This window comes from Stomoxys calcitrans, chromosome 1 (assembly GCF_963082655.1).
Source record: "Stomoxys calcitrans chromosome 1, idStoCalc2.1, whole genome shotgun sequence".
Classification (NCBI taxonomy): domain Eukaryota; kingdom Metazoa; phylum Arthropoda; class Insecta; order Diptera; family Muscidae; genus Stomoxys; species Stomoxys calcitrans.
The window spans coordinates 220,764,207-220,784,707 of NC_081552.1; the positions used below are offsets into that span (position 1 = coordinate 220,764,207).

General features: G+C 34.5%; 2 protein-coding genes across 6 annotated transcripts in view; one reads left to right on the forward strand and one right to left on the reverse strand.

The window, feature by feature from the left end:
- Window positions 1-12,820, forward strand: part of LOC106091324 (proton-coupled folate transporter) — a 125,952-nt gene extending 113,132 nt beyond the window's left edge. For all 5 annotated transcript variants that reach the window (XM_059360781.1, XM_059360783.1, XM_059360779.1 and 2 more), the window contains 3 exons: window positions 11,658-11,996; window positions 12,115-12,449; window positions 12,515-12,820. In XM_059360781.1, the coding sequence (XP_059216764.1) occupies window positions 11,658-11,996; window positions 12,115-12,449; window positions 12,515-12,662 (822 nt within the window). In that variant the 3' untranslated portion in view covers window positions 12,663-12,820. The remainder of the gene's footprint in view (window positions 1-11,657; window positions 11,997-12,114; window positions 12,450-12,514) is intronic.
- A 4,892-nt stretch (window positions 12,821-17,712) lies between these two features.
- The window catches only part of LOC106084671 (elongation factor-like GTPase 1), a 605,724-nt gene continuing 602,935 nt past the window's right edge, over window positions 17,713-20,501 (reverse strand). Inside the window, exon 6 of the mRNA XM_059360514.1 lies at window positions 17,713-18,244. Within this exon, the coding sequence (XP_059216497.1) occupies window positions 18,056-18,244 (189 nt within the window). The 3' untranslated portion in view covers window positions 17,713-18,055. The remainder of the gene's footprint in view (window positions 18,245-20,501) is intronic.

Consider the following 20,501-nt stretch of genomic DNA (forward strand, 5'->3'; position numbering starts at 1 on the left):
AAAAACATAGGAGTTGCACTACAGCGAATATTTCGCCATAATCTTCAATACTGTATACTCAACTCGAAAAATTTTTTCGCATCAAAAATTGAAAATTTTCACAAGGGGGTAGCCTTTGCTAAAAAAATGCCAAAAATATAAAATTCGAAATTTTAAATAATTGTGTTTATTCGACGAATTGTCTTCGAATTTCGAATTGCGGAATGCTTTAAAATTTTCGAAATTCGAAAAAACGAAGAAGTTACAGTGGTTTTATGCGTGGAGAACGACTTTGAATTTTTACGCCCAAAAAAATTTGGTTCTTGCGATGTTTTTCATAGAAAACTTTACAGTATTGCTTCATCCAGCACCATTACGGAAAGAGTTTTTCTTCACGAATCCAACGGTGTCCTCAGAACATTGAAGTTCGCAAAACTAAGGAAGTTACAGAAATTTCAAACTAACCTGGAATTTTTTCTATTTATTCGGTTATGAATAATGCAATTTTGAGCTAGTTTTTTGAAGAAAAAACATAGGAGTTGCACTAAAGCGAATATTTCGCCATAATCTTCAATACTGTATACTCAACTCGAAAAATTTTTTCGCATCAAAAATTGAAAATTTTCACAATTTGCTAAAAAAATGGCAAAAATATAAAATTCGAAATTTTAAATAATTGTGTTTATTCGACGAATTGTCTTCGAATTTCGAATTGCGGAATGCTTTAAAATTTTCGAAATTCGAAAAAACGAAGAAGTTACAGTGGTTTTATGCCTGGAGAACGACTTTGAATTTTTACGCCCAAAAAAATTTGGTTCTTGCGATGTTTTTCATAGAAATCTTTACAGTATTGCTTCATCCAGCACCATTACGAAAAGAGTTTTTCTTCACGAATCCAACGGTGTCCTCAGAACATTGAAGTTCGCAAAACTAAGGAAGTTACAGAAATTTCAAACTAACCTGGAATTTTTTCTATTTATTCGGATATGAATAATGCAATTTTGAGCTAGTTTTTTGAAGAAAAAACATAGGAGTTGCACTACAGCGAATATTTCGCCATAATCTTCAATACTGTATACTCAACTCGAAAAATTTTTTCGCATCAAAAATTGAAAATTTTCACAAGGGGGTAGCCTTTGCTAAAAAAATGGCAAAAATATAAAATTCGAAATTTTAAATAATTGTGTTTATTCGAATTGTCTTCGAATTTCGAATTGCGGAATGCTTTAAAATTTTCGAAATTCGAAAAAACGAAGAAGTTACAGTGGTTTTATGCCTGGAGAACGACTTTGAATTTTTACGCCCAAAAAAATTTGGTTCTTGCGATGTTTTTCATAGAAAACTTTACAGTATTGCTTCATCCAGCACCATTACGGAAAGAGTTTTTCTTCACGAATCCAACGGTGTCCTCAGAACATTGAAGTTCGCAAAACTAAGCAAGTTACAGAAATTTCAAACTAACCTGGAATTTTTTCTATTTATTCGGATATGAAGAATGCAATTTTGAGCTAGTTTTTTGAAGAAAAAACATAGGAGTTGCACTACAGCGAATATTTCGCCATAATCTTCAATACTGTATACTCAACTCGAAAAATTTTTTCGCATCAAAAATTGAAAATTTTGCTAAAAAAATGGCAAAAATATAAAATTCGAAATTTTAAATAATTGTGTTTATTCGACGAATTGTCTTCGAATTTCGAATTGCGGAATGCTTTAAAATTTTCGAAATTCGAAAAAACGAAGAAGTTACAGTGGTTTTATGCCTGGAGAACGACTTTGAATTTTTACGCCCAAAAAAATTTGGTTCTTGCGATGTTTTTCATAGAAAACTTTACAGTATTGCTTCATCCAGCACCATTACGAAAAGAGTTTTTCTTCACGAATCCAACGGTGTCCTCAGAACATTGAAATTCGAAAAACTAGGGAAGTTACAGAAAGTTCAAACTAACCTGGAATTTTTTCTATTTATTCGGATATGAATAATGCAATTTTGAGCTAGTTTTTTGAAGAAAAAACATAGGAGTCGCACTAAAGCGAATATTTCGCCATAATCTTCAATACTGTATACTCAACTCGAAAAATTTTTTCGCATCAAAAATTGAAAATTTTCACAAGGGGGTAGCCTTTGCTAAAAAAAATGGCAAAAATATAAAATTCGAAATTTTAAATAATTGTGTTTATTCGACGAATTGTCTTCGAATTTCGAATTGCGGAATGCTTTAAAATTTTCGAAATTCGAAAAAACGAAGAAGTTACAGTGGTTTTATGCCTGGAGAACGGCTTTGAATTTTTACGCCCAAAAAAATTTGGTTCTTGCGATGTTTTTCATAGAAAACTTTACAGTATTGCTTCATCCAGCACCATTACGGAAAGAGTTTTTCTTCACGAATCCAACGGTGTCCTCAGAACATTGAAGTTCGCAAAACTAAAGGAGTTACAGAAATTTCAAACTAACCTGGAATTTTTTCTATTTATTCGGATATGAAGAATGCAATTTTGAGCTAGTTTTTTGAAGAAAAAACATAGGAGTTGCACTACAGCGAATATTTCGCCATAATCTTCAATACTGTATACTCAACTCGAAAAATTTTTTCGCATCAAAAATTGAAAATTTTCACAAGGGGGTACCCTTTGCTAAAAAAATGGCAAAAATATAAAATTCGAAATTTTAAATAATTGTGTTTATTCGACGAATTGTCTTCGAATTTCGAATTGCGGAATGCTTTAAAATTTTCGAAATTCGAAAAAACGAAGAAGTTACAGTGGTTTTATGCCTGGAGAACGGCTTTGAATTTTTACGCCCAAAAAAATTTGGTTCTTGCGATGTTTTTCATAGAAAACTTTACAGTATTGCTTCATCCAGCACCATTACGGAAAGAGTTTTTCTTCACGAATCCAACGGTGTCCTCAGAACATTGAAGTTCGCAAAACTAAGGGAGTTACAGAAATTTCAAACTAACCTGGAATTTTTTCTATTTATTCGGATATGAATAATGCAATTTTGAGCTAGTTTTTTGAAAAAAAAAAACATAGGAGTTGCACTACAGCGAATATTTCGCCATAATCTTCAATACTGTATACTCAACTCGAAAAATTTTTTCGCATCAAAAATTGAAAATTTTCACAAGGGGGTAGCCTTTGCTAAAAAAATGGCAAAAATATAAAATTCGAAATTTAAAATAATTGTGTTTATTCGACGAATTGTCTTCGAATTTCGAATTGCGGAATGCTTTAAAATTTTCGAAATTCGAAAAAACGAAGAAGTTACAGTGGTTTTATGCCTGGAGAACGACTTTGCATTTTTACGCCCAAAAAAATTTGGTTCTTGCGATGTTTTTCATAGAAAACTTTACAGTATTGCTTCATCCAGCATCATTACGAAAAGAGTTTTTCTTCACGAATCCAACGGTGTCCTCAGAACATTGAAGTTCGCAAAACTAAGGAAGTTACAGAAATTTCAAACTAACCTGGAATTTTTTCTATTTATTCGGATATGAATAATGCAATTTTGAGCTAGTTTTTTGAAAAAAAAAACATAGGAGTTGCACTACAGCGAATATTTCGCCATAATCTTCAATACTGTATACTCAACTCGAAAAATTTTTTTGCATCAAAAATTGAATATTTTCACAAGGGGGTAGCCTTTGCTAAAAAAATGGCAAAAATATAAAATTCGAAATTTTAAATAATTGTGTTTATTCGACGAATTGTCTTCGAATTTCGAATTGCGGAATGCTTTAAAATTTTCGAAATTCGAAAAAACGAAGAAGTTACAGTGGTTTTATGCCTGGAGAACGACTTTGAATTTTAACGCCCAAAAAAATTTGGTTCTTGCGATGTTTTTCATAGAAAACTTTACAGTATTGCTTCATCCAGCACCATTACGGAAAGAGTTTTTCTTCACGAATCCAACGGTGTCCTCAGAACATTGAAGTTCGCAAAACTAAGGGAGTTACAGAAATTTCAAACTAACCTGGAATTTTTTCTATTTATTCGGATATGAAGAATGCAATTTTGAGCTAGTTTTTTGAAGAAAAAACATAGGAGTTGCACTACAGCGAATATTTCGCCATAATCTTCAATACTGTATACTCAACTCGAAAAATTTTTTCGCATCAAAAATTGAAAATTTTCACAAGGGGGTAGCCTTTGCTAAAAAAATGGCAAAAATATAAAATTCGAAATTTAAAATAATTGTGTTTATTCGACGAATTGTCTTCGAATTTCGAATTGCGGAATGCTTTAAAATTTTCGAAATTCGAAAAAACGAAGAAGTTACAGTGGTTTTATGCCTGGAGAACGACTTTGAATTTTTACGCCCAAAAAAATTTGGCTCTTGCGATGTTTTTCATAGAAAACTTTACAGTATTGCTTCATCCAGCAACATTACGAAAAGAGTTTTTCTTCACGAATCCAACGGTTACCTCAGAACATTGAAGTTCGAAAAACTAAGGAAGTTACAGAAATTTCAAACTAACCTGGAATTTTTTCTATTTATTCGGATATGAAGAATGCAATTTTGAGCTAGTTTTTTGAAGAAAAAACATAGGAGTTGCACTACAGCGAATATTTCGCCATAATCTTCAATACTGTATACTCAACTCGAAAAATTTTTTCGCATCAAAAATTGAAAATTTTCACAAGGGGGTGGCCTTTGCTAAAAAAATGGCAAAAATATAAAATTCGAAATTTTAAATAATTGTGTTTATTCGACGAATTGTCTTCGAATTTCGAATTGCGGAATGCTTTAAAATTTTCGAAATTCGAAAAAACGAAGAAGTTACAGTGGTTTTATGCCTGGAGAACGACTTTGAATTTTAACGCCCAAAAAAATTTGGTTCTTGCGATGTTTTTCATAGAAAACTTTACAGTATTGCTTCATCCAGCACCATTACGGAAAGAGTTTTTCTTCACGAATCCAACGGTGTCCTCAGAACATTGAAGTTCGCAAAACTAAAGGAGTTACAGAAATTTCAAACTAACCTGGAATTTTTTCTATTTATTCGGATATGAAGAATGCAATTTTGAGCTAGTTTTTTGAAGAAAAAACATAGGAGTTGCACTACAGCGAATATTTCGCCATAATCTTCAATACTGTATACTCAACTCGAAAAATTTTTTCGCATCAAAAATTGAAAATTTTCACAAGGGGGTACCCTTTGCTAAAAAAATGGCAAAAATATAAAATTCGAAATTTTAAATAATTGTGTTTATTCGACGAATTGTCTTCGAATTTCGAATTGCGGAATGCTTTAAAATTTTCGAAATTCGAAAAAACGAAGAAGTTACAGTGGTTTTATGCCTGGAGAACGGCTTTGAATTTTTACGCCCAAAAAAATTTGGTTCTTGCGATGTTTTTCATAGAAAACTTTACAGTATTGCTTCATCCAGCACCATTACGGAAAGAGTTTTTCTTCACGAATCCAACGGTGTCCTCAGAACATTGAAGTTCGCAAAACTAAGGGAGTTACAGAAATTTCAAACTAACCTGGAATTTTTTCTATTTATTCGGATATGAATAATGCAATTTTGAGCTAGTTTTTTGAAAAAAAAAAACATAGGAGTTGCACTACAGCGAATATTTCGCCATAATCTTCAATACTGTATACTCAACTCGAAAAATTTTTTCGCATCAAAAATTGAAAATTTTCACAAGGGGGTAGCCTTTGCTAAAAAAATGCCAAAAATATAAAATTCGAAATTTTAAATAATTGTGTTTATTCGACGAATTGTCTTCGAATTTCGAATTGCGGAATGCTTTAAAATTTTCGAAATTCGAAAAAACGAAGAAGTTACAGTGGTTTTATGCCTGGAGAACGACTTTGCATTTTTACGCCCAAAAAAATTTGGTTCTTGCGATGTTTTTCATAGAAAACTTTACAGTATTGCTTCATCCAGCATCATTACGAAAAGAGTTTTTCTTCACGAATCCAACGGTGTCCTCAGAACATTGAAGTTCGCAAAACTAAGGAAGTTACAGAAATTTCAAACTAACCTGGAATTTTTTCTATTTATTCGGATATGAATAATGCAATTTTGAGCTAGTTTTTTGAAAAAAAAACATAGGAGTTGCACTACAGCGAATATTTCGCCATAATCTTCAATACTGTATACTCAACTCGAAAAATTTTTTTGCATCAAAAATTGAATATTTTCACAAGGGGGTAGCCTTTGCTAAAAAAATGGCAAAAATATAAAATTCGAAATTTTAAATAATTGTGTTTATTCGACGAATTGTCTTCGAATTTCGAATTGCGGAATGCTTTAAAATTTTCGAAATTCGAAAAAACGAAGAAGTTACAGTGGTTTTATGCCTGGAGAACGACTTTGCATTTTTACGCCCAAAAAAATTTGGTTCTTGCGATGTTTTTCATAGAAAACTTTACAGTATTGCTTCATCCAGCACCATTACGGAAAGAGTTTTTCTTCACGAATCCAACGGTGTCCTCAGAACATTGAAGTTCGCAAAACTAAGGGAGTTACAGAAATTTCAAACTAACCTGGAATTTTTTCTATTTATTCGGATATGAAGAATGCAATTTTGAGCTAGTTTTTTGAAGAAAAAACATAGGAGTTGCACTACAGCGAATATTTCGCCATAATCTTCAATACTGTATACTCAACTCGAAAAATTTTTTCGTATCAAATATTGAAAATTTTCACAAGGGGGTAGCCTTTGCTAAAAAAATGGCAAAAATATAAAATTCGAAATTTTAAATAATTGTGTTTATTCGACGAATTGTCTTCGAATTTCGAATTGCGGAATGCTTTAAAATTTTCGAAATTCGAAAAAACGAAGAAGTTACAGTGGTTTTATGCCTGGAGAACGACTTTGAATTTTAACGCCCAAAAAAATTTGGTTCTTGCGATGTTTTTCATAGAAAACTTTACAGTATTGCTTCATCCAGCACCATTACGGAAAGAGTTTTTCTTCACGAATCCAACGGTGTCCTCAGAACATTGAAGTTCGCAAAACTAAGGGAGTTACAGAAATTTCAAACTAACCTGGAATTTTTTCTATTTATTCGGATATGAAGAATGCAATTTTGAGCTAGTTTTTTGAAGAAAAAACATAGGAGTTGCACTACAGCGAATATTTCGCCATAATCTTCAATACTGTATACTCAACTCGAAAAATTTTTTCGCATCAAAAATTGAAAATTTTCACAAGGGGGTAGCCTTTGCTAAAAAAATGGCAAAAATATAAAATTCGAAATTTAAAATAATTGTGTTTATTCGACGAATTGTCTTCGAATTTCGAATTGCGGAATGCTTTAAAATTTTCGAAATTCGAAAAAACGAAGAAGTTACAGTGGTTTTATGCCTGGAGAACGACTTTGAATTTTTACGCCCAAAAAAATTTGGCTCTTGCGATGTTTTTCATAGAAAACTTTACAGTATTGCTTCATCCAGCAACATTACGAAAAGAGTTTTTCTTCACGAATCCAACGGTTACCTCAGAACATTGAAGTTCGAAAAACTAAGGAAGTTACAGAAATTTCAAACTAACCTGGAATTTTTTCTATTTATTCGGATATGAAGAATGCAATTTTGAGCTAGTTTTTTGAAGAAAAAACATAGGAGTTGCACTACAGCGAATATTTCGCCATAATCTTCAATACTGTATACTCAACTCGAAAAATTTTTTCGCATCAAAAATTGAAAATTTTCACAAGGGGGTGGCCTTTGCTAAAAAAATGGCAAAAATATAAAATTCGAAATTTTAAATAATTGTGTTTATTCGACGAATTGTCTTCGAATTTCGAATTGCGGAATGCTTTAAAATTTTCGAAATTCGAAAAAACGAAGAAGTTACAGTGGTTTTATGCCTGGAGAACGACTTTGAATTTTAACGCCCAAAAAAATTTGGTTCTTGCGATGTTTTTCATAGAAAACTTTACAGTATTGCTTCATCCAGCACCATTACGGAAAGAGTTTTTCTTCACGAATCCAACGGTGTCCTCAGAACATTGAAGTTCGCAAAACTAAGGGAGTTACAGAAATTTCAAACTAACCTGGAATTTTTTCTATTTATTCGGATATGAAGAATGCAATTTTGAGCTAGTTTTTTGAAGAAAAAACATAGGAGTTGCACTACAGCGAATATTTCGCCATAATCTTCAATACTGTATACTCAACTCGAAAAATTTTTTCGCATCAAAAATTGAAAATTTTCACAAGGGGGTAGCCTTTGCTAAAAAAATGGCAAAAATATAAAATTCGAAATTTAAAATAATTGTGTTTATTCGACGAATTGTCTTCGAATTTCGAATTGCGGAATGCTTTAAAATTTTCGAAATTCGAAAAAACGAAGAAGTTACAGTGGTTTTATGCCTGGAGAACGACTTTGAATTTTTACGCCCAAAAAAATTTGGCTCTTGCGATGTTTTTCATAGAAAACTTTACAGTATTGCTTCATCCAGCAACATTACGAAAAGAGTTTTTCTTCACGAATCCAACGGTTACCTCAGAACATTGAAGTTCGAAAAACTAAGGAAGTTACAGAAATTTCAAACTAACCTGGAATTTTTTCTATTTATTCGGATATGAAGAATGCAATTTTGAGCTAGTTTTTTGAAGAAAAAACATAGGAGTTGCACTACAGCGAATATTTCGCCATAATCTTCAATACTGTATACTCAACTCGAAAAATTTTTTCGCATCAAAAATTGAAAATTTTCACAAGGGGGTGGCCTTTGCTAAAAAAATGGCAAAAATATAAAATTCGAAATTTTAAATAATTGTGTTTATTCGACGAATTGTCTTCGAATTTCGAATTGCGGAATGCTTTAAAATTTTCGAAATTCGAAAAAACGAAGAAGTTACAGTGGTTTTATGCCTGGAGAACGACTTTGAATTTTAACGCCCAAAAAAATTTGGTTCTTGCGATGTTTTTCATAGAAAACTTTACAGTATTGCTTCATCCAGCACCATTACGGAAAGAGTTTTTCTTCACGAATCCAACGGTGTCCTCAGAACATTGAAGTTCGCAAAACTAAGGGAGTTACAGAAATTTCAAACTAACCTGGAATTTTTTCTATTTATTCGGATATGAAGAATGCAATTTTGAGCTAGTTTTTTGAAGAAAAAACATAGGAGTTGCACTACAGCGAATATTTCGCCATAATCTTCAATACTGTATACTCAACTCGAAAAATTTTTTCGCATCAAAAATTGAAAATTTTCACAAGGGGGTAGCCTTTGCTAAAAAAATGGCAAAAATATAAAATTCGAAATTTAAAATAATTGTGTTTATTCGACGAATTGTCTTCGAATTTCGAATTGCGGAATGCTTTAAAATTTTCGAAATTCGAAAAAACGAAGAAGTTACAGTGGTTTTATGCCTGGAGAACGACTTTGAATTTTTACGCCCAAAAAAATTTGGCTCTTGCGATGTTTTTCATAGAAAACTTTACAGTATTGCTTCATCCAGCAACATTACGAAAAGAGTTTTTCTTCACGAATCCAACGGTTACCTCAGAACATTGAAGTTCGAAAAACTAAGGAAGTTACAGAAATTTCAAACTAACCTGGAATTTTTTCTATTTATTCGGATATGAATAATGCAATTTTGAGCTAGTTTTTTGAAGAAAAAACATAGGAGTTGCACTAAAGCGAATATTTCGCCATAATCTTCAATACTGTATACTCAACTCGAAAAATTTTTTCGCATCAAAAATTGAAAATTTTCACAAGGGGGTAGCCTTTGCTAAAAAAATGCCAAAAATATAAAATTCGAAATTTTAAATAATTGTGTTTATTCGACGAATTGTCTTCGAATTTCGAATTGCGGAATGCTTTAAAATTTTCGAAATTCGAAAAAACGAAGAAGTTACAGTGGTTTTATGCCTGGAGAACGACTTTGAATTTTTATGCCCAAAAAATTTGGTTCTTGCGATGTTTTTCATAGAAAACTTTACAGTATTGCTTCATCCAGCACCATTACGGAAAGAGTTTTTCTTCACGAATCCAACGGTGTCCTCAGAACATTGAAGTTCGCAAAACTAAGGGAGTTACAGAAATTTCAAACTAACCTGGAATTTTTTCTATTTATTCGGATATGAAGAATGCAATTTTGAGCTAGTTTTTTGAAGAAAAAACATAGGAGTTGCACTACAGCGAATATTTCGCCATAATCTTCAATACTGTATACTCAACTCGAAAAATTTTTTCGCATCAAAAATTGAAAATTTTCACAAGGGGGTAGCCTTTGCTAAAAAAATGCCAAAAATATAAAATTCGAAATTTTAAATAATTGTGTTTATTCGACGAATTGTCTTCGAATTTCGAATTGCGGAATGCTTTAAAATTTTCGAAATTCGAAAAAACGAAGAAGTTACAGTGGTTTTATGCCTGGAGAACGACTTTGAATTTTTACGCCCAAAAAAATGTGGTTCTTGCGATGCTTTTCATAGAAAACTTTACAGTATTGCTTCATCCAGCACCATTACGAAAAGAGTTTTTCTTCACGAATCCAACGGTGTCCTCAGAACATTGAAGTTCGCAAAACTAAGGAAGTTACAGAAATTTCAAACTAACCTGGAATTTTTTCTATTTATTCGGATATGAAGAATGCAATTTTGAGCTAGTTTTGTGAAGAAAAAACATAGGAGTTGCACTACAGCGAATATTTCGCCATAATCTTCAATACTGTATACTCAACTCGAAAAATGTTTTCGCATCAAAAATTGAAAATTTTCACAAGGGGGTAGCCTTTGCTAAAAAAATGGCAAAAATATAAAATTCGAAATTTTAAATAATTGTGTTTATTCGACGAATTGTCTTCGAATTTCGAATTGCGGAATGCTTTAAAATTTTCGAAATTCGAAAAAACGAAGAAGTTACAGTGGTTTTATGCCTGGAGAACGACTTTGAATTTTTACGCCCAAAAAAATTTGGTTCTTGCGATGTTTTTCATAGAAAACTTTACAGTATTGCTTCATCCAGCACCATTACGAAAAGAGTTTTTCTTCACGAATCCAACGGTGTCCTCAGAACATTGAAGTTCGCAAAACTAAGGAAGTTACAGAAATTTCAAACTAACCTGGAATTTTTTCTATTTATTCGGATATGAAGAATGCAATTTTGAGCTAGTTTTTTGAAGAAAAAACATAGGAGTTGCACTACAGCGAATATTTCGCCATAATCTTCAATACTGTATACTCAACTCGAAAAATTTTTTCGCATCAAAAATTGAAAATTTTCACAAGGGGGTAGCCTTTGCTAAAAAAAATGGCAAAAATATAAAATTCGAAATTTTAAATAATTGTGTTTATTCGACGAATTGTCTTCGAATTTCGAATTGCGGAATGCTTTAAAATTTTCGAAATTCGAAAAAACGAAGAAGTTACAGTGGTTTTATGCCTGGAGAACGACTTTGAATTTTTACGCCCAAAAAAATTTGGTTCTTGCGATGTTTTTCATAGAAAACTTTACAGTATTGCTTCATCCAGCACCATTACGGACGATTTTCACAAGGGGGTAGCCTTTGGTAAAAAAAAATGGCAAAAATATAAAATGTGAAATTTCAAGTAATTCTGTTTATTCGACGAATTGTCTTCGAATTTCGAATTGCGGAATGCTTTGAAATTTTCGAAATTCGAACTTCTAATTTTAAGTTTTTTTTCCAGAGACAATTTTTTTTATAATTTTTTTTCTTGCTCTTCTCTTTCTTTCAGTGGCAAACAACCGAGAAACAGCGTTCTTTGCGTGAACTTGGCTGCTGTGGATTTTTCCCAGAATTCTTCAACAAACAGCATGTTGTTGATTCTGTGAGTGTGCTGGTCAAAAAACGACCCGGTAGTCGTAGAAGCTTTCTAATAGTGCTTCTCATTTGTATGGCACTGTACACATTCCAAAGAGATGAGGGACAATACTTGTATATGTACACCGCCTTCAAGTTTCAATGGGGCGTTGATGTTTACAGTACTTTTAAAACTGTTAAATCATCGGCCTTTGTTGTGGCCATGTTGCTGGGAGTGCCTATAATGAATAAAGCACTGAATTGGCGCGATACGGTAAAATAGAAGACATTTAAAGGCTCACTTAACAATATTTGAGCAAAACTTAACGACATCCTAGCGGTTGCTGGAGCTCCTTTTTGAAATATTATTTTTGTTTTTTCCCCTATGTTAGACCATAATTTTCGTTGGTGCTTGGGCCCATGCCATAGCTCGCCTGTTTTACTACTTCGCTAACACTGGCCAGATGTTCTATGCCGGCGCCATAATATGCAGTCTGGGACCTATAGTTGGACCTATGATTCGTTCAATGACATCCAAGATTGTACCTCTCTCGGAGAGAGGCAAAGTCTTTGCCTTGCTTTCAGTATGCGATAATGCAGTGCCATTTATAAGTGGCGTATGCTATTCTCAAGTCTATCGTGCCACATTGAACGATGATGGCAAAGGAGGTGGTGGTGTTTTCCTACTGACCATAGCCACTCAAATGGCGGTATTCGTATTGATATTGTTAGTCTTTTCCTACGCTGTGTCATGATAATTTTGAAAATAAAATTTCTCTTTTTTCTTGCCAGATCTATACACATAATATTGGGCAATAATTCCCTGGAAGTACCAGAGGTCTCTGAGACGGAACAGGCTATTATAAGGGATCCAGCAGCTTTGGATACTGCTTCCAATGAAACAGTGAATAAAAATGCCATCGAAAGCAGTCAGGGATGATTACCGAATATATTAACCAACCACAAAAACGCTAATTGTCTTCAGAAAAGATTCTATAAACTTATATCAAATGGTTTATTTGTTATATATTGGGTTGCCCAAAGTGCGGATTTTTCATATAGTCGGCGTTGACAAATTTTTTCACAGCTTGTGACTCTGTAATTCTGTTACTTTTAGCTTGCTTTAGAAAAAAAGTGTAAAAAAAGTATATTTGATTAAAGTTCATTCTAAGTTTTATTAAAAATGCATTTACTTTCTTTTAAAAAATCCGCAATTACTTTTTGGGCAACCCAATATTATCCTAAAAAAAAATAAAAATTATATTTCCGGTTGTATTTCTACAAAATTACAATATAAGACAGTATTTCTTAAGTTTCTAAATAAAAATGATCGAAAATGATTACAAACGATTTACAAATGGAGTTATAACTAATATTTAAGCTAGAAATAGGTGGCTGCTAATTGGTTTTTACATTTTTATAATATTTGCAATAAAATCGATTTATATTAATAATTATAACGGCAAAATTATTTATGCAAGCAACGAACCAAGAAAAGGTAAGGAAGGGTAGATTTTAGTTAAAGGGTGCTTTAAAAATTATTATACCCTACACCACTACTGTGGTACAGGGTATTATAACTTAGTGTAGTTGGTTGTAACACCCAAAAGGAAGAGAGATAGACCCATTGATAAGTATACCGATCGACTCAGAATCACTTTCTGATTCGATTTAGCTATGTCCGTCTGTCTGTCCGTCTGTCCTAGATACGAAGCCTATTGAAATTGGAAAAAATAGGTCAGATTTGGATATATCTCACCTTATATATGTTCGTCCGATTTGCAGTAATAATGCAATAATATGGTACTTTGTTAACCGATTCTCTCGTAATTTGGCAGGAAGGATTTTCTTACGACTCTCGATATTAGTGGTGAATTTCATAGAAATCGGTACAGATTTAGATATAGCTTCCATATATGTATATCTCTCGATTTTTACTACTAGAGCCACTGCAACCGCATTTATTGGCCCATCTTACCAAAATTTTGCACAACGATTTCCTCGACGACTGTCACAGTATCTGAGAAGTTTGCTCGAAATCGGTTCAGATTTAGATGTAGCTCCCATATATATGTTCGTCCGACTTTGAGAAATATTGCAATAAAGTGCGTATTTGTCAACCGATTCTCTCGAAATTTGGCAGGAAGGATTTTCTTATGACTCTCGACATTACAGGTGAACTTCATAGAAATCGGCTCAGATTTAGATATAGCTGCCAAATATGTATATCGCCCGATTTTCACCACTAGAGGCACTGCAAGCGCAATTATTGACCAATTTTCCCAAAATTTTGAACAACGCTTTTCTCGACGAGTACCACATTATCTGAGAAGTTTGCTCGAAATCGGCTCAGAATGAAATATAGCTTCCATATATACAATATGTTAGTCAGGTTTTGGGTAATTTGCAATAATGTTGTCATTTGTGAACCGTCTTTATTACAGTTACAGGTGTAGGGTATTATAAAGTGGGCACCGCCCGACTTTTGCCTTTCCTTACTGGTTGTTAATGTAAAGATACGAAATGGGCGCTATGAAACTTTAGAATACGTCTAATACTCTTCACACCTTCATAATTCTGATACACAACTCCTTACGGAATTATAGCACAGGCTTGACTCATGTAAGTAGGAAGTGTCGTAGTACTTACCTCTAAGTCCATATATGAAACGGAAGGGGTAGATCAATAATGGATGGACCATAAGCTGCTATCCTACTCTCAAGGAAGATGTGACTCGATAACAATAGGGATGAGTTATGTCACAGAATTTCCCATACGAAAGTAAATATCTGGAGAAAAGCTGGCCACCTTATTCAAATAAAATGTAATTTGTTATAGTGATACCATGATGGGAACTAAAACACACGTTGTTATTGTTGTAGCAGCATATCCTAAGGCGGCACCTCTTGCCGATGAAGGACATCATCAGGTCGATCCAGTACGTACAACCGACTGCCATGGAAACTCGGAAAGTGACAATTTTTAAAGTTTCGCCTTAAGTCCAAAAACTTTGGTATCTACAATGACAAAAATCATTAAAGCAAAACACAAATAGCTGCCAGGTAACAAAAAAAAAAACAACAAGAATTTCCAAGGAAGGTATTCAAATGTGCGTAAACAACAATTCCCATAAGTAATTTTTTGTTTTATTTATAAAAACGAGTATAACAGATCAAAATACAAAACCATAATGCAGTTATGCGAAAATCGAATCGAGTTTGAATTCTGTTACAACATTAAATTGAACTTCTCATCCTTTTCAATAAGCATAATTTATTTTAAAATTTTAAAGAATATACATATAAAGGGCGATTTTTTAAGAGCTATAGGAAAGTAAAACGTAAAAACGTTCGGTCGGGCCGAATCTTGGGAACCCACCACCATGATTCTGCTAAAATATGGCTGCTATACCTGGTTCTAGACCGCTTTGAACCGTACTTGGCTCAGTTGTTGGAAATCATATCAGAACACTTTGTGCAAAATTTCAGCCTAATCGGATGAAAATTGATGCTAACGGATGCTCAAGAAGTCAAATCGGGAGATCGATTTATATGGGAGCTATATCAGGCCGATTTAGACCGTACTTGGCTCAGTTGTTGGAAATCATAACAGAACACTATGTGCAAAGGGTCTCAAGAATGCTTCAATGTTGTCTTCCAATGCGTCAATTGAAGCGGGATTGTCTGTATACACATGATTAATTAACAAAGCCCCACAAAAAATGGCCTTACTTTACTTCAATTGGCTATGACAGAACATTTGTTTCACTGGCCGAACGTAGAATGGTGTTCCAAGCGTCTCGATCTTCTGCACTCATTCTAAAATCTCTGACACCAAGTTTCGAGGTGTCTCCCACCACTTGATCTTTCCATTGGGCTTTTGGTCTACCCGGTTTGCGTGTACCATCGTGTTTGCCTTCAAAAGACTTCTTTGCTGGAGCTTCTTCATCCACTCTGACAACATGACCTAGCCAACGCAGCTAGGTTGTATTTTGATTCGTGTAACTATGCTATCGTCGTCAAACAGCTCATACTGCTCGTGGTTCATAAGTCGCCTATATTCTCCATTAACGCAAACAGGTCCATATATTTTACGAAGGATCTTTCTCTCAAATACTCCAAGCACTGCCTCTTCTACTTTCACAAGTACCCATGCCTCAGAACCATATAACAACACGGGTGATATCAGTGTCTTGTATAGTGTAATCTTCGTCTGTCGAGAGGTGGCCTTGTTTCTAAACTGCTTACTTAATTCAAAGTAGCATCTGTTTGCCACTATTATTCTTCCCTTTATCTCAAGACTGGTGTCATTCGTTTCGGTTACGGCGAAAGTTACTCACTTTCTCAAAATTTTGGTTCCCAACTTTCTCCATTTTCTTTATCTGCTCGGTTGTACAAGACGGAAGTTGAAACCATCCATTTCGTCTTATCTCCATTTACTGTCAGACTCATTTTGACTGACTCTCTTTCGATTCTTTTAAAGGCTGCAGTTACTACTTCAGGTGACCGACCTATGATGTCGATGTCGTCAGCATAGGCGAGTAGCATGTGTTCTCTTGTGATTAGTGAGTGTGCCGTATCTATTCACATCTGCTTCTATTCAATCTTCTCCAGCAGGATATTAAAGAGATCACACGATAGGCTGTCTCCTTGTCTGAAACCTAGTTTGGTATTAGAGATTCTTTCCTATTCTTAATGAGGAACTTGCATCAGCAAGTGTCATCCTGCAGAGTCTTGTTAATTTTGCAGGTATACCAAACTCAGACATGTCTTGGAATACCTTTGAACATAAAGGGGTATCGAAAGCGGCTTTGTAGTCAACAAAAAGCTGGTAGGTGTTGATTGGTCCTTCTCGGGTTTTTTCCAGGATTTGACGCGGTATGAATATCTGGTACAGGGTGGATTTACCAGGTCTAACGCCGCATTGATAAGGCCCAATTGTCTCATTAACTTTAGGTTTTAATTTTTCACACAGGACGCTCGAGAGTATCTTGCATCCGATGGGGGGTAGACTTATTCCTCTGTACTTGGAACATTCAGTCTTGTCTCCTTTCTTGTGTACGGGACATAGTATGCTGAGGTTCCAATCATCGGGTATGCGTTCTTCTAGCCGGATTGCGCAGATAAGTTGACGCATATGCCTTATCAGCCTGTCGCCTACGGCCTTAAATAGTTCAGCGGGTAAACCGTCGGCTCCTACTGCCCTGTTGTTCTTTATTCGGGTCACTGCTAATTGGACCTCATTCTGCCTAGGAGGTAAACATTCTATACCATCATTATTGATTGGTTCTGCGGTATCCTAATAGTCTAAAGGCGTTAATAATAGTATTTAGATGGCCAATTGAGCGGTCCCGAACGTGAAATAAAATGTTTACCGAATTCGCCTCTCAGTAAGTCATCGTCTTGTTGAAACCATGACATGTGCTCAAGCTCTTGCATTTTGGGCAAAATAAAAGATCAATATCATCTCACGGCAGATCAATATCATCTCACCATTCAGCTTTATCTTTGAAGAAGTACGGTCCAATGATGCCACCAGCCCATAAACCGCACCAAAGTGTGACTTTTTCTGGATACATTGGTAGCTCTTGCAATGCTTCTGGCTGATCTGCATTCCAAAATCGAAAATCGACAATTATATCTCATCCTGCCTGTTTTTTTCTATGGGAAAACAAAAGCCTAAAGATTCTACGTATCAACTTTTTCAAATAACTTAAGCCAAACATTTGGTAAGACAGCTGTATTTGTGAATATTTACCTGTCCATACCCTTGTGAATGGGTTAAAATTAGTAGTAACATACTACAACTACAACATACATCCATCCAATGGTGTGGTTTATGATGTAGTAGGCTTTGATCAGCCTTTGTTTTTTTTTTCTTATAGTTTGTATGACAATTGTCTTTATTAAAATTATTAAATTATATTATTTTACAATACAAACATCATCATATTATGTCAATATCTGCATTTTACACCATAAAAAAACCATCCGAAGAACTTTTCAAATAAATTACAATTTGGACAATAATTCTTTTCAACAAATAAAATATGCATTAGTTGAATGCTGGCTTCATTTATTTAAGTTAGTTCACATGCCAACAACTAAATCAACAACAATTTAAAAGCAATAGTCTAATATTAGTTATTTGAAAGCAAATATATTCAATTAAGGCAGCAATATGCAATATGCCAATTAAATTTCATACAAATTGAAAAAGTCTTCAATTTAAGCTTTCAAACCAATATCGGATGTATGTTTTTTTTTTTCATATTATCTATTATACTGCTGATTTAATTTTCCTTCATATGCAATTTCTGAGTTGAATGCATTTCTATTTCTTTTTGCTTAGAGTTCGCTGTTTTTCAGCATGTTCGACTACTTTTTCATCCACATATAAACCCTTGCGGCGTCGTACGCTGTCCATGTAAAGTTTAGCACGATTAGCTGAATCTGCCTTTTCACCATAATGCGTAAATTCCTCCTCCGTTGTGGGAACCCAGAAGGGATCGATGTCAATTACCTGTAAAGGAACCAAAACAAAATAGAAATTTGAATTTGATAAAATGTTATAGAACTGTGAAAATGTGCAAGCTATGTGATGAGTGGGGATCGGATTTTATGCAAAAGCATATATGAAGAACTGATGAACGTATGGAAGTCCCGATGTCACACAAACGATTTTTGATCTAAATAAAATCGTTTTCGGCTACTTAAGTTTTGCATATTTTACATATCCATATGCTAACAAATATGCAGATATGTTAAAAGAATGCAGTATGCTAACAAGTAAACAGGCGATAAGTTCGGCCCGGCCGAACTTTGGATACTCATCACATCGGCTACATATGTAAACCACTTTTCGTCATAATCCATTGAAAAATGAACACCATTAACAACAAAAATGAGCCCCCAGAGCAGCTATATCGAAACATGGTCTGATTTGGACCAAATTCGCCACGGACATTGGGTGGTCTAATAAGTACAAGACAATGCTCAATTTTGTAGAATAAAATATTGGTCTTTTTAAAAAATAAGTCCAAATATAGACCGATCTAAACCATATACGACCCGGATATCAAAAAGCCTAACACAAGTCACTGTGTGACATTTCAGTGAAATCGGTTTATAAATGCACCAAGACCTTACATGCCAAGACCTTAAATCGAGAGATCGGTCTATATGGCAGCTATATCCAAATCTGAACCGAGTTGTGCCAAATTGCAGAAAGCTACCGAAGAACATAACACAACTGTCGCAAATTTCGGCGAAATCGGATAAAAAATGCGTCTTTTATGCGCCCTATGGTTTTGGGAAAGATCGGTCTATAAGGCAGCTATAACCAAATCTGAACCTAGCTAGGCCAAATTGAAGAGTGATGTCGAAGGGCCTAAGACAACTCACTGTCGGAAATTTCGGCGAAATCGGATAATAAATGTGTCTTTTATGTGCCCAAAACCGTAAATCGAGAGATCGGTCTATAAGGCAGCTATAATCAATTCTGAACCGAGCTAGGCCAAATTGAAGAGAGATGTCGACGGGCCTAATACAACTCACTGTCCCAAATTTCGGTGAAATCGGATAATAAATGCGTCCTTTATGCGCCCAGGACCTTAAATCGAGTGATCGGTATATATAGCAGCTATATTCAAATCTGGGCCGATCTGAGCCAAATTGAAAAAGGATGTCGGGGGCCCTAAAACAACTCAGTGTTTAAAATTTCGGCGAAATCGGACAATAAATGCGTCTTTTATGCGCCCAAAACCATAAATCGGGAGATCGGTCTATAAGGCAGCTATATCCAAATCTAGACCGATCTGGGCCAAATTGCAGAAAAATTTTGAGGGGCCTAACACAATTCGCTGTCCCAAATTTCAGCGAAATCGGACAATAAATGCGTCGTTTATGGGAACAGAAACTTAAATCAAGAAACCGGTCTATATGGCACCTATATCCAAGTATGGACCGATCTGGGCGAAATTGCAGAAAAGTGTCGACGGGCCTAATACAACTCACTGTCGCAAATTTCGGCGAAATCGGATAATAAATGCGTCTTTTATGAGCTCAAACCCAAAATCGAGAGATCGGTCTATAAGGCAGCTATAATCAATTCTGAACCGAGCTAGGCCAAATTGAAGAGAGATGTCTGAGGGCCTAAGACAACTTACTGTCGCAAATTTCGGCGAAATCGGATAATAAATGCGTCTTTTATGCGCCCAAAACCATAAATCGAGAGATCGCTCTATAAGGCAGCTATATCCAAATTTGAACCGAGCTGGGCCAAATTGAAGAGAGATGTCGACGGGCCTAATACAATTCACAAAAAATTAAAAGTTTGATTTCTAAGAATTTGTTATAAGGAAATTATTGCTTGTGGTGCTCCAACATTTTGCGACGATTATTTTTGGATTATTTTGCATTTTTTCAATGAAAGCAGTAAAGTTTTTGATTTAAAAATGAAAATTAAGGCATTTAGTGCACTTCTGAATGTAAATCCGAAAAATTTTTGGATTGTCCATAATCGACATTTTCTATGGGATATACCGTTAAGACACAATTTCACAAAAAATTAAAAGTTCGATTTCTAAGAATTTGTTATAGAGAACTGATTGCTTGTGGTCCCACAAATTCAGGGATGCTTTCAGCTTGGCGAAATATGACGATTTGAGGAAGTTATAGCATTTTTGGTGTAAAATTTTACGATGAAAATTTTGTCTTTTTTCATCGAAAACAGTTACGATTTTGGTTAAATCAGTAAAACTGAGACATGTACTGCCCTG